Raw genomic sequence first — 13,479 nt, forward strand, 5'->3', positions numbered from 1 at the left:
TTTATAAAGTTTAAGAGCATTCTTAAAATTTTCAAACTTTAATGAATACTTTTAACGTAGACTACAGAGTTTAGAAACGTTTTTTATAATTTAATTGAAACATAAAATAGAAGGTAGGATTTGTTTAAGGAAATGATAGGGTATGTTATATATTGGAATCTAAATATAATTGTTTTTTTTTAATAATAATAATAGATTTTGTTTTGAGAATAACCGAATAAAATGATGATATTTGTAAATTTTAATTTAGGTTAAATATTGTTTTTCCCCTACAATATATGAGGTGGAAAAATCGAACTACGAACTTCGAGACGATAATACAGGTATTGGAGTTAATTGAAGCTCGTAGAATTAGGCTAGTTAGATTGTCCTCATTTTGGTAGTTAAAATAGCGTTCTTAGTTGTTAATTTAGATTTTGTTTCATTTAGCTATTTAGTTTTTGTAGTTTTAATAAATCTTGAAGTTAATGAGTTTCACCAAATATACCAAATAGCTCATAATATAAAGCTTGATTTTAGTAACCATCCATTAACAATCTCACTAATTACACCGATACAATAATAGCTTAGGAGTTAAAGCATCTACTTGTGATCTCATGATGGATGTTGCCATCTTCACTTTCACGTTTTTTTACCAAAGAAGGCAATATAATTAGTTATAACACGTACTAGATAAAAACCAAATGTTTGCTTCCAAAATTAAGAATGACTCGATCAATAGAGCTTTAGTAATAAACTAACAAGTTTATATTTCGAGAAAAAAATGATAATTGATCTTGGCATGTTTTATACAACTTTATTCCAAACAAGGTGACGATCAATCTAAACACATTTAGTACAAGCATAATAACTCTTGATTTGCATGTAATGGAGATTTCAAAAAACGTGTCATAAAAAGAAAGAAGATTGTAGCTATTGATCTTGATCATAAACAACAAGAGACAAATGACCATGTTGATACAAAATATCATTACATCCACATGGATAACAAAAATTAGATTAATTTTACAATGATAAAGTGAATAACACTTGAGAGAATTGACTAACACATTTTAGAGTAAAAGCAATGTCAAAACATTTTGAACATACTATATTGCAAATATCCAGTAATTTCACGCTATACGAAGGTTGCATCATGAACAAATGGAGTTGAAAAATGACTCAGTATATCTATCCTATAAGACTTAAATAAATCATGCAGTAACATATAATTGGTTGCATTAATGAGAGAAAAATTACCCCTTATTGTAATTGATTCACCAAACATCATAGTCAATTTCCCACTTTCTAAACTAATCGCTCCCATGAGCAAAAAGGAGCTTAAGGGGCACTTATGTTTTGCAACCATGAGCAAAAAGCAGTAATTAAGTTGTTTTTATGTCTAAAGTATAGTAAGTTTGAATTCTCACTATCATCACATATGATAGTAAAGTTGTAGGGAGGAAAATAAACATTTAGATTTTACAATTTACAAAAGTTGTGGCAATCAAATTATATAGCGATGACTCAAAAAATCGGTATACACTGATTCGGTAAGTCAAAACTCGAAGCTACCATACCAAAGATTCTCGAGGATGTGGGATGATTGCAAAAAAGTTCTTAAAGACATTAAAGTTATGTTAGAAATTGCATTTGGTGTGATTTGTTATTTGTCAATTTCCTTAAATATTGATATTATTCATCTCGTCCAAACTGAGCCATTTGTTTTCTTCAATTGCACACAAAACCTTAATCAAGATTTTGTGGTAATTGAGATAAAACAAAGCCATACATTTATATGGTACTTGGGTTAAACATCTCTTTTTCCTATTAAATGAGTAGTATATTAAAATGAGAGACATTCTAATGGCTAACACACATACACATGCAAGTTAAACTATACTCTTGCTTTGACAGGTTAAACAAATCTTAAAAGATTATCTTTATTACGAAAAAAAATTATTTAGACACCATAAATCATCTTTAAAGAAGTTTGGTTTGATATGAATTTATTGAAAACATAATTAAATCTATAGAAAGTTCTAAATAATTTTAAATAATTTATTTGTTCTCGAATTGAAGTTATTGTAACTGCCCAAATTTAGCAAGGAGAAATGAATAAACCGAGGTCTCATCCAAATGAGAGATGCAGAGGATATGAAAATATAGCCAAGAGAGACTTAAAAGAATTGAAAGCTACTACCTATAACAAAAGTACATTTCTCTTTTCGGTGACTCAATCATAAAAAAATTTATAGTTGAGTGTATTTAGCTTTTAGCTTGGAGCAATCCTACTATTGATGATATGTTGCCTTAAATTTTTTATTTTCTAAAGTTAGGTCGGATAAATGTTGCATAATCAAACTTATACTTAATAAATATTACAATCTTTTAAGTCGAGAATAAGAATATTCTCATATACCCTTAATAAATATAAAACATGTGTCCAATGCAAAATTAGATCAACTTAAACACACATAAGAAAAAAAAAAGGGTTAAAATAAGAATTATGGACTTGTTCGATTACTATCCATAATTTTTTATCACTAGTTAATTTTAGTCCTAACATTTTCAATAAATATTAAGTTTAGTCCCTCAAAATTAACTTTATTAGTTCAATAATAACAATTCTCATACTATATGTCAATATCGTTCTAAAATATACACTTAAAATATTAATATTGAAAAAAATCGAATACAAAAAACTGAAGCGACTAAATTGAAAAGTTATTGAAACAATATAGACTAAAAACTGACATTTACAAAAATCATGGACTAAGATTGAACTCCTCTCAAATCATAGGACCAAGATGATATTTTAAACCCAATAAAAAACGGACATCATAATAAATTCTGTTGAAATTCATTAGTTTTAGAAAGATTTAGTGAACTATAAACAGAATAAAGAAATTTACTAGTTTTAGTGAGTTTTTAAAAGACATATTTACCTGAATTTTGGATGAAATTAACAGTTAACAATTAACAAGAAGAATTAAAATTGGGAGAGATGTATTTTAAGCTTTAGGGTAGAATTAATATTTAAGAGATGAAGTTTGATCCATGGTGGCAATATGAAAGAAACACTTCTCTTTGATTAGGAACAAATCTAATAATAGAAAAGGTCCAAGAATGGGGGAAACGAGAGAGTCAGCAAAGGGAGAGAAAGGCTGTAATAAGAACCAAATGTGAAAGGCAAAAAAAAAACCCACAATCAACGCTCTGTCTCTCATTAATAGCCAACCAGTTCTTGTTCTTCTTCTTCTTCTCTGAAACCCACATTTGGCTAATTTTCCTTAGCTCTACTATATCTCTTCTCTCTCCTCTCTCCTCGCTCTCCCATCTTTCCTTACCCTTAAACTATTCTCCTCTCCGATTTTCCTAATTGTCTCGGATTCAGGTTAGAACATTTCCTTTCCCATTCAAATTATTTTCCCTGTTCTTTTTCCATTTCCCCCAACTTCTTGTACCTTCATCATTATCGTTATTATTGTATTGTCAATTTTGAAATGTGACATGTTTTCTGATTGATGGGTGAAGTTATTGGATAAATTTTGAGGAATTTCTGGTTTGTGATTAACAGGGATGTTTAGGGGTGTTTGGAGGGATGTTTTGGGTGTTTTGAGAGCTAATGTAATATCATTACTATCTTAAGGGTGTAGGGATGCACGAGAAATCAAGGATGGAATGGAATTAATGGGAATGTAAATGAGATTGTGAAGCGTACAATGGTAGAAAGAGAGTTTGCTTGGAAAATGTCAAGTATTACATATTGAACCTAAAATGCTTGGGCCAACCATGGACTTTTGGATTAAATTACAATCCAAACTCATTTCATCACTGTTCTTCAAACAACCCTTGAGGATTGTCTAAGACAATTTGAGTATTTGTATATATATATATTTATATATATATATATATACCCCGTTAGATACCATTTTGTTTTAGTTTTGGGTTTTTTGTAAGTTTTTGGTGAGGTTCTCATTTTTTTAGGAAATTATTTTAAATAATAGAACTTCTAAAAATATTTATAAATATAATAAAATATCATAATCTATCTTGGACCAAAATAGAGTGTGATATTTTGTTATATTTTGTAAATATTTTTGTTTTGTTTATTTTACAATATTTGGAGGTAGTCCTTTAAATGAACCATATGAATTCTAAGCCAACGTTTTTTTTTCCCTTAAGAAAAGGCTTAGTTTTATAGTTTTATATTTTTTTTTTAGTTCTCAAACTTTGGGTAAGGTAGAAACAGGGGAAGTAGTAGCAGTAGTAGTTTTATAGGCTGATATTGAGGGGAAAAAAACAAAATAATTCTCAAATATGAACATAGTAGTAGCATATGTAAGATTAGTTCATATTTAATTTCTATTATTATTATTATTATTACTAAGCATGGCATGTCTCTTGATTGATAGATGAAAGTCATGAGAACAAAGCTTGATAAAATATGGCAATGTTTAATTACTGTGTTTCTAGTTTTGATGTTACAGGAAATCGAGACCCTATATGTCTGGGTGATTTGGGATTGAAGTGTGAAATTTTGGATAGGAAAAGGAAAAAAAAAAAATAAAAAAAAAATATATTATATATATATAATTAATTAATTAAGGAAGGAAGAATGGGGCAACTGTTTTCATGTCCAATGGGAGATTTTGAAGATTTGGATTTTGATGCTGTTCTTGTTAGATCTATTAGTTTCCAAGATGGAGAGATGAGGAATCCATTACGTTCTGTTAGTTTCAACGGAAGAGATTCAGAGCCAACGATAGTAAAATCCTTCGGTTCTCACCGCATCAGATTTGAACGTCCAATTACCACAAGAACAAGGGAATTGGAGACCGTCAATTCATTCAAAACTCCATCTGCAGAGATGGAAAATAGTGAGTTTGGAATATCGTTAGGGTCTAAGAATTACGATCAATGTAGGAATGAACAGTTCTTGTCGCCACAGAATTACTCGACACCGAGATATTCAGAACCACGGCACCAACACTATAGTGCTGCATTGAGGCTACAGAAAGTGTACAAGAGCTTTAGAACAAGGAGACAGTTAGCAGATTGTGCTGTTCTTGTGGAACAAAGATGGTTTGTGTCCAAATTCGTTTGTACTCTCTTGAAAATTTTAAGCATGTTCATGTCAATCTACCCTTTCAAGAGCAGGAGTGGTAAAGGTTTGGAGTTTTCTTTTCCTAAATCATCACTTAATAGGTGGAAGCTGTTGGATTTTGCCGAACTCAAGAGAAGTTCAATATCATTCTTTGATATTGAAAAACCAGAGACCGCAATTTCACGGTGGTCGAGGGCTAGAACCAGGGCTGCTAAGGTAACTAAAAATGTAAAACAAAAACATTATTTGTTGCTTCGTTTCTTATGGATCATTGGACCTAAAGTTTTAAGTTTTAGAAAGAGTTTGATTTATAGTTATGCAAATGAATAACACCTTCATGGAGGCCTAAAAAGTATTAAAAGCAAGTAAGAGGGTTGGATCATCCACCTTGCAATCCTGCAATAGTTCCAAAGTGGTATACTTTTAAGGAAAATCGAAAGTACATATAGTTAAAAGGAAAAAAGTAAAATTGAAAAACATATAGACGATGGGCTTTCTTTTTCTTTTCTTTTCTTTTCTTTTCTTTTTCATGAGCATTTTCTTTATGGATTTGTTTACGAGAGAAATAAAAATTTAATAATTATCCAAATTTTCAATAGAAAAAAACTATATTAATGAAATATTAATTTGTATCTTAATAGAAAAATGAAATTATAAAATATCTTATTGATTATTTTACATTCTAAAGTTAGTTAAGCTATCATGTAATTTTTCTGTACCTTAAGTAGGGCCTACTCCACTTTATTTTTTGGGTTTGTAAACCTATTCTTGCTTACTTTGACATCATCTAAAATCATCGATAGATGCAAAAGTTTTAAAACTATAATATATTCAATCTCCCTAGGCATTCCTAACACAAACTTCTTCCATAGGTAGGGAAAGGTTTGTCAAAGGATGAAAAAGCAAGGAAACTTGCTTTGCAGCATTGGCTCGAGGCAGTAAGTCCCCTCCCGACATGACTAGAATCAAACTATAAAGGTTTTCTTTTTGGTGACACTGTTTCTTTCTCATAAACAGATTGATCCTAGACATCGGTACGGCCATAATCTTCAATTTTACTACGCCAAATGGCTCCACTGTGATAGCAAACAGCCCTTTTTCTATTGGTAAGATAAAATGGGTATCTAAATTCTAAATATGCTTAACAAAAGAAAATAAATATCAATAACTCTAACAATCCTCTTTATATTAGGCTTGATATAGGAGAAGGGAAAGAGGTGCACCTTGAGAGATGTCCCAGATATAAGCTTCACCAACAATGTATCAAATATCTTGGTCCTGTAAGACCATCCATCCTCTGAGATATCACTGTGACACATAAAATGAAACATACATTAAAAGCTCAATTTTGTTGGGTTTTATTTTTCCTCTTCTTAATCATTGTTCTCAATTGTCGTGTACGCAGATAGAAAGGAAGACCTATGAGGTTGTGGTGGAAAATGGGAAGTTCTTGTACAGGTATAGTGGGAAACTTCTTCACACAACAGGAGGACCAAGTGATGCTAAATGGATATTTGTATTGAGCACATCAAAAACTTTGTATGTTGGGCTGAAGAAAAAGGGTACATTTCAACATTCAAGTTTCTTGGCTGGTGGAGCCACTTTGGCTGCTGGTAGATTGGTGGTGGAAGATGGTATTCTAAAGGTTAGGATCATTAACAAAGATAGAGATTGGAATGTCAATGCCTCATTGTTTATAAAGTACTTCTTAAATACTATTTTAAGTGTTTTTTAAATTTTCAAAATTCCTTTTGATTATCTAACCTAACGTGCTGTATTTCCTTTCTCTTTTCCCCTTAACTTATAGGCAGTTTGGCCTCACAGTGGCCATTATCTTCCTACAGAGGAAAATTTTCTCGAATTCATGTCTTTCCTTATGGAGAACAATGTGGATCTAACCGATGTTGAGGTAAAACAAGCAAAAGAACCTTATTTTTTATATTTGGTTAAAGAAACAAACAAACCTCTGACTATGTATATAATGTAATAAGTAAACTTCTTTCTGGTGATTATAACTGCTGATCCAAATTCTGTGCGCCTATGATATACTCAGAAAAGCCCATATGAAGAAGAAGAACTCCTCAACAAGGACAAATTCACCAGTCTTGAAGAAGATTCTAAAGATCATATTGGAGAAATGGATACAATAGACACAATCAACGAGAATAATCCATCGAGTTTGCGCTCTAATCACGAAGAGACTCCAAACCAAAGAATATCAAGATTATCCAGAGGATTACGCTCAAAGATAACTAACCTTCAAATTCCAGAAAGAAGCAATGTGTTTGACATATTCAAGAAAGAAACGCTTCCAGCTAGTTGTAGAGTTCTCATTCCAGAATCTCCATCCGACGACGGCTATGAAACAGCTGAAGAATCATTTTTATCAGAAGAAGAATTCATGGTTCCTAAATCGAACCTATTTGATGAAGATGAAGAAGACAACGATGAGCGACCAATTCCAAAGGAGAACATCTTAAGACGGATTGTATCACATAAAGAAATGAAATCATATCAGTTGGGAAAACAATTATCAAGCAGATGGACAACTGGAGCTGGACCTCGAATTGGTTGCATGAGAGATTACCCACAAGAACTTCAGAACAAGGTATTAGAGCAAGCTCACTTGTCTCCCAGAGGTAGAGTTGTTCATGCTTCTCATTCCCGGACCCAGTCTCGAATTGGCTCCATGGCTTCAACTCCATGTTCATGTAAAGACACAAGCACAGCCAGAAGTCCGCTTGCTTCAAATTGCCTGGTATTGCCTCAAACTGCAACACCTCAGGCTGAATGTAATTAGAATATAAATAACAAACACGTGTAACACACGTATTACTCTGCAATTACTGGATAGAAAAGATGAAATATACATAGTTAATGTGCTTCTTTAGGCTTCAAAAATGGACTAAGGGATGAAAAGCTTTTGCATGCTTTCATGGCCTACTAATATACATAGATGCAGAGACTCTTTTCAAGAAGAGGTATCATCATCATCATCTCATAGTTGCCTAAAGAGAGTATTCTGTTTGCATAACTAACAGAGTTAACTTGGTGTCTAAACTATCTAAATGGTTGTCATTAGAACATGATATATTACCTAGTTCAACAATAATAAAATTAAGGCAACTTGCACAATAAAAATGATTTGAATTGTTTGACAATTTCAAATTAAAAAACAAAACGTACCTGGCCTATTCACCTGAGGACAACCCATATCCTCTATTCTTAATCTGTAAAATCCTGTTCCGATAATTAGTGAAAGGGGATGGAGATTGGAGGTATGACAGGAGATGGAGTTTGAAGGTCTGACATTTGTTGTACAAAAAGAAAAACCTTTTGCCCTACATAGTATATACATACCCAAATCCTCCAATAATGAAAGTTTCCTCACCGTTCATATACTTGTTTTGTCTTTCCTGTCTTGCTCACACAGGATAAATAATAATGCACAACAAAGATTACAGAATACGCCTATAGTTGCAAGTTTTACAACCACTATATTGAATCTGACTGTTAAAGTTCCCCAATGAACAAAAAGAAGAGAAAAAGAGAATCCGATTGATATAACTGGAATTCATTAGATGATAATACAACATGATTCTATAATGGCAATATATACAAGTTGACAAATTGAACTCATCCTTGCTTTCTAAATCTCATGCACCCACAAAAAGATCATAAATGAATATAGGGTTAAGAATGTTCTGCTAGATCAAAGGAAATATGATATACTCAGCATAAAAGAGATTCCATATAAACCGATAAAATGTTGAAATTGCTTCCTGCAAAACAAATTAAATTAATTATTAGGCTCCATACTTTTTGTTGTTGGAATAAACTTGCCTTAGTTGCTCACTCTTTAAAGTGAATAACATGTAAAGAAAAATACTTTCATAGTAGTTCCTAACACGAGAAGTTTCACGAATATCATTTGGCAACTAGAACTGGAACTTACCTGAGAATAATTGGCTCTCTCTAACAACCATGACTGAGAATCAAAAGAAACAAGATTTACATAAGTTTTGGGTCAAAGAACAGGGTCAACTTAGTTCTTGATTAGTATTAACACAGACTAATCAAGAATAGAAAATGCAAATCAATGTAAATATTTAAAGTTGAATCTAACAAAGACAAGTACAATAGGCACAAATAGCACTTTCATCTGTGGTTTGTGAGAGAGTAATGCAAGAAATAAACCTGGAAAATGAGGGACAATGCCAAGATTGCATGAACGGGGATCATTATGAAACGGTTAAAAGCCTGTAAGGATCAAATTTGGCAAATTTACTTCATGAGATGTGCAAAAGTACTTGTAGTTGAAACATCATACGGACCTGAGGCATGTAAATTGCAGCTGCTATAGCAGCAACATAATTTAACAGCAGAAGTCCAGAACCAAGAAATGAAATATTTCTAACTCCAAGCTTTGTTGCCAAGGTTGATATCTGAAACCTTTATTACAATGCTCATTCAGACGACATTATGATAATTCCATAGCATACACTTCCTAAAAGAATTGAGATGATACTTATGGAGTTCAAAAAATTGAAGCATGCTGAGAAATCAGTGTGCAAGAAAAATAAATAGAAGAAACAGTAAAAAAGTAATCTTCCTCGGGAAGGAAAAAGATTGCGGAAACAAGATTGCTTCAACTAAAGAAGTTGTCACATGGAAGTAGTTTGAGAATCTTACTTGCGATCTCCCTCCACATCTGGAAGATCTTTTGTTATGGCAATTGCTAAAGCAAACATGGTCACAAACGTGGTAATGAAAGCCACAGGTGAGCTGCAAAAGGTTTAGTGTCCACATGTAAAAATCTACAATGACTTTTTGAGCCTGATTAAGTGCAAGTGAAAGAAAAGGCAACTAAAGCTTAAAAAAATAACTAAAGCAGAAACTAAACCCGTGACTCTATTTAGACAAACTATGTTTGTTCCAAGTTCCCATATCACCAGTGAGCAACTACCAGCGATACTTTCATCAAAAGCAATCTTACATGCGCTTTGGGTCCTAAACACATGAGCCCAGACCAACTTAAGGTGTAACTAAACCCGTGATTCTTTTTCCCTTCTCTTTTACATAAGAGGTTACACGACCTTTTCTAATCATGAGCTAAACTTTAACTTGTTAGATTGGAGTCATTTTTTGTAATTGGATAGACCGCTTTTGAAGGACTTGTTTATTGATATTTTTTAATCTTTAATTTTCACAATAAAATTTTAGTTTCACACTTTAATAAAATATACAGCTATTCCACGATGTGTACAAAGTTTAGGTTGAATACACAAAGTTTAGCTATTCTCGAAATAAATGTGATTTTGTTAAGCATTTGCATTCCCAATTTCTTGTATTCAAACTTCCTAGAAAATCAATTTAAAGTAAGGGCAATATATCTGCATCCTGATTCCATCCAACTCAAATGTATAGAGAATTATTAATGGTGACTAACCTCCACTCAAATGTAAGTCCAAGAGCAGCTCTAGTTGCATAATAGACACCAAAATTAAGAAGAAAACCTCGCACCTGCATAATTAAGATGAATTATCATCCCTAGTATCAACAAAAGCACATGCCAACCAGATGACATGTTCATATCGTTAGTTCTTCGGGGGAGGGGTATTGGCAATGCACATTATAATCACGTTAAGGGTTTATATGATAGCTCCTGTGCTCCCCACCAACTAAACTTCTAAACCAGAATTTTCAAAATCAATTTCTGAACTAGAATGGAATTTCTTAGAACCATAACAAAATAATAGTTCTTTCAACTTACCAAGAATTGTATAAAATTGGACATCTGAGTGCAGTGTGATATGTTTGAAGTTTCTTTTCAAAAAACCATTTTCTGAAATAAGGAGTTTGACTTGGCCGTTAACTTTATGGAAATATTTAAACAATGATACTTCATGAAGTGGAAGGTCTACTTTTCAAATAGCAGGCAGCTCAATTTCAGGTAGCAAGCAAGCACGCCATACTTTTTGCAACTTCTAATTTTCAGCACATTTTCAATAATAATTATTAAGACTGTATGACATAAATTGAAGTTCAAGTTTCAATGAAAGAGAAATGGATGTACTGTGGCAATTATAAGAAATGCTGCAACAGGAAATCTCTTCATTCTGAATGGAGGAACAGAGTAGATAGTCCCAAGAAAAAGACCGAGACTGTAGAGAGAAGTGATAAATGGCCCAAAGTTCAATCCAACAATTAACAGACCAGCAACAGCAAAAAATATCACCAAGAGCCAAGCAGATTTGACCGAAAGATCTCCTGCAGCTATTGGTAAATACGGTTTGTTGACTCTGCAAATCAAACAAAAGGGGGAATTTTATATGCAATAACTGCAAAGTTATTTAAATATTTGTTCTCAAAATAATCAGGAAGCATCTCTTCCATTGGTAGATTGAGCTACTGGTAAATACAGTTTATCGTGGGCCACAGAGATCAACTTTCGAAATGACCCATGATGTTTAAATGGATGAAAGAAAGGGAGGGGGAGTGCAGAAATGGCAGTCACATTCACATATTAGGTTGTGGATTCGAGTATTATCCACCTATTGTCTTTAGTGATTCAATATTGAGGAACCAAGTAAGAATGACATTAGGTGTGAAACCAAGCAAATTTAAACTGATTGACGGAAAAATATGGATATACATACTTGTCAATTCCAATATCATAAATCTGATTGATACCGACAATATAACCATTTCCACATATTAGAGCAAAAAGGCCGGACAGAGCCTTGAACAGCAAGGACCACTTTATCAGGTGTGAATTTTCAATCAATGCTCTAGTCACCAACGAACTGTCAAGATGAATCAAAATTACAATAGTTAGGAAAATATTGAACGATCCCAGAAGGAGTCTCAATAAAGCAGTGTATTATTCTGATCCATTGGCATAGCCACTTACACAGATCCTAAAGCTGTTCCACGTATCGTATGGGGCCTTAAAAACCTCCAGCAAGCATCTCTAAATGCTGAAATATTGTTCACTAGGGGATCAGATCCTGCAGCTCCAACTTGAGTGCAGGCCTGGCAGCACCCACTATATAACATCAATGGCATGGACAGATATAGTCTGAGTATAATTTTGAATTACTAAGTAGGACAAAGTTGAGGATTGAAATATATCGTTATGAAGAGAACAGCAATAAAAGGTAAAGATTTGAACATACACACCAGCCTCTTTTTCCCCTGTTTTTATTTATCTGCTCTAACCAACAAATTACGTAAATTCATAGATTGCCGCTTGATAAAGTTGGTTGCAATTGAAAACTAAAACAAAAGAGGTTAAATATATGTTTTGGTCTCTAATGTTCAGGTATTTTTGTGATTTGATCCCTAATGTTCAAGAAGTTTTTAGTTGGTACTCTATGCATTAATATTTTTCAATTTAGCCTCTCAAAGTTAGGGAATGTTCAAATTGGTTGATGATAAACTTCCATTTGGAGTACACACCGTTCAGTAAGTGTATTAACATTTTCGAAATTAATAATTTCATCTCTCTAGTTTGCTCTGCATTAGGACAACAAGTATTTCAGTAAATCCAAATTTTCATCAAATTATTTGGTGTCCACTGTACAGTAAGCGTTAGTAGGGTCCCAATTAATCGGATTATAAGTTCTAATTACATTTTTCTTGTATTCAAATTTGAACTTCAATCGAACAAAGGAATCATCTCCATTTCACTAAGACTTTTTCTGCAGACTTGCAGTAAGGAAGTTTTCACCTCTGATCCCCAAAGTTAGCTCTCAACTCCATTAAAACATTTCCTCCACGTTCATAACACAATGTAAGTGCAACAATCGGATTCCAATCATTCACAGACTAGTTATTCATCAAGCATAACAACAGAAACACGAAAATCACAAACTACAATTCACAAAATAGAAGCAGCAATCACTAAGAAAACCAAACACACCTGAATAGAAGTTCGTCGTCTCCACGATTGAGTCAAAACATTTCTCCTGCAACTACACGGCCATCTCGGCTGCAGATGTAGAGCGAAACTCGGGAGCAAACTTGAAGGTGCAGTTGCTGCGGGCCTAACTAGAAGCTTAGTGTGAGGCAGAGAAGGCTTGAGAGTGGAATTTACAGCCGGAGCTCGAAGAGAAACGGACTGAAACATGGAATGCTCCATGGTGAGAGAGAGCGGAGTTGGAGTAGAAGAAAGAAGAGGAGTTTGTTGAAGAAAGTCAAGCCAGAATTTCGATTGAATCGGACCTGAGGATCAGACCGGAAAGAAGTGGAAGTGGAAGAGGAAGATAACATTCATTGTAGGGGCAAAATTGCTCGGAGCCTCTAGTTCGCACGTCTACTCCAAATGTGGCGTATTGATTAATTAATGTTAAGTTATAAATTTGGTATTTAAGTTGGTCGTCTCAATG

General features: G+C 33.3%; 2 protein-coding genes across 4 annotated transcripts; one reads left to right on the top strand and one right to left on the bottom strand.

The window, feature by feature from the left end:
• Positions 1-3,110: 3,110 nt before the first annotated feature.
• LOC103486729 (IQ domain-containing protein IQM6) lies at positions 3,111-8,102 on the top strand. Of its 3 annotated transcripts, none has more exons than XM_051084074.1 (9): positions 3,112-3,376; positions 4,459-5,067; positions 5,191-5,305; positions 5,962-6,027; positions 6,107-6,195; positions 6,282-6,369; positions 6,495-6,734; positions 6,897-6,998; positions 7,143-8,102. In XM_051084074.1, exons 2-9 carry the CDS (start codon positions 4,601-4,603, stop codon positions 7,887-7,889), a joined length of 1,914 nt encoding a protein of 637 aa, XP_050940031.1. In that variant the 5' UTR covers positions 3,112-3,376; positions 4,459-4,600; the 3' UTR covers positions 7,890-8,102. The 3 variants fall into 3 exon arrangements, with proteins under 3 accessions (XP_050940030.1, XP_050940031.1, XP_050940033.1); XM_051084076.1 differs by having other exon boundaries at positions 4,473-5,067; XM_051084073.1 differs by having other exon boundaries at positions 3,111-3,376; positions 4,473-5,305.
• Positions 8,103-8,647: 545 nt separating this feature from the next.
• LOC103486727 (homogentisate solanesyltransferase, chloroplastic-like) lies at positions 8,648-13,439 on the bottom strand. Its single transcript, XM_008444775.3, has 10 exons — positions 13,014-13,439; positions 12,003-12,124; positions 11,749-11,895; positions 11,166-11,391; positions 10,539-10,612; positions 9,782-9,874; positions 9,424-9,541; positions 9,287-9,349; positions 9,045-9,077; positions 8,648-8,871 (listed from the first exon to the last, which is right to left on the bottom strand). Exons 1-10 carry the CDS (start codon positions 13,230-13,232, stop codon positions 8,797-8,799), a joined length of 1,170 nt encoding a protein of 389 aa, XP_008442997.1. The 5' UTR covers positions 13,233-13,439; the 3' UTR covers positions 8,648-8,796.
• Positions 13,440-13,479: the final 40 nt, after the last annotated feature.

This window comes from Cucumis melo, chromosome 4, assembly GCF_025177605.1.
Source record: "Cucumis melo cultivar AY chromosome 4, USDA_Cmelo_AY_1.0, whole genome shotgun sequence".
NCBI lineage: Eukaryota > Viridiplantae > Streptophyta > Magnoliopsida > Cucurbitales > Cucurbitaceae > Cucumis > Cucumis melo.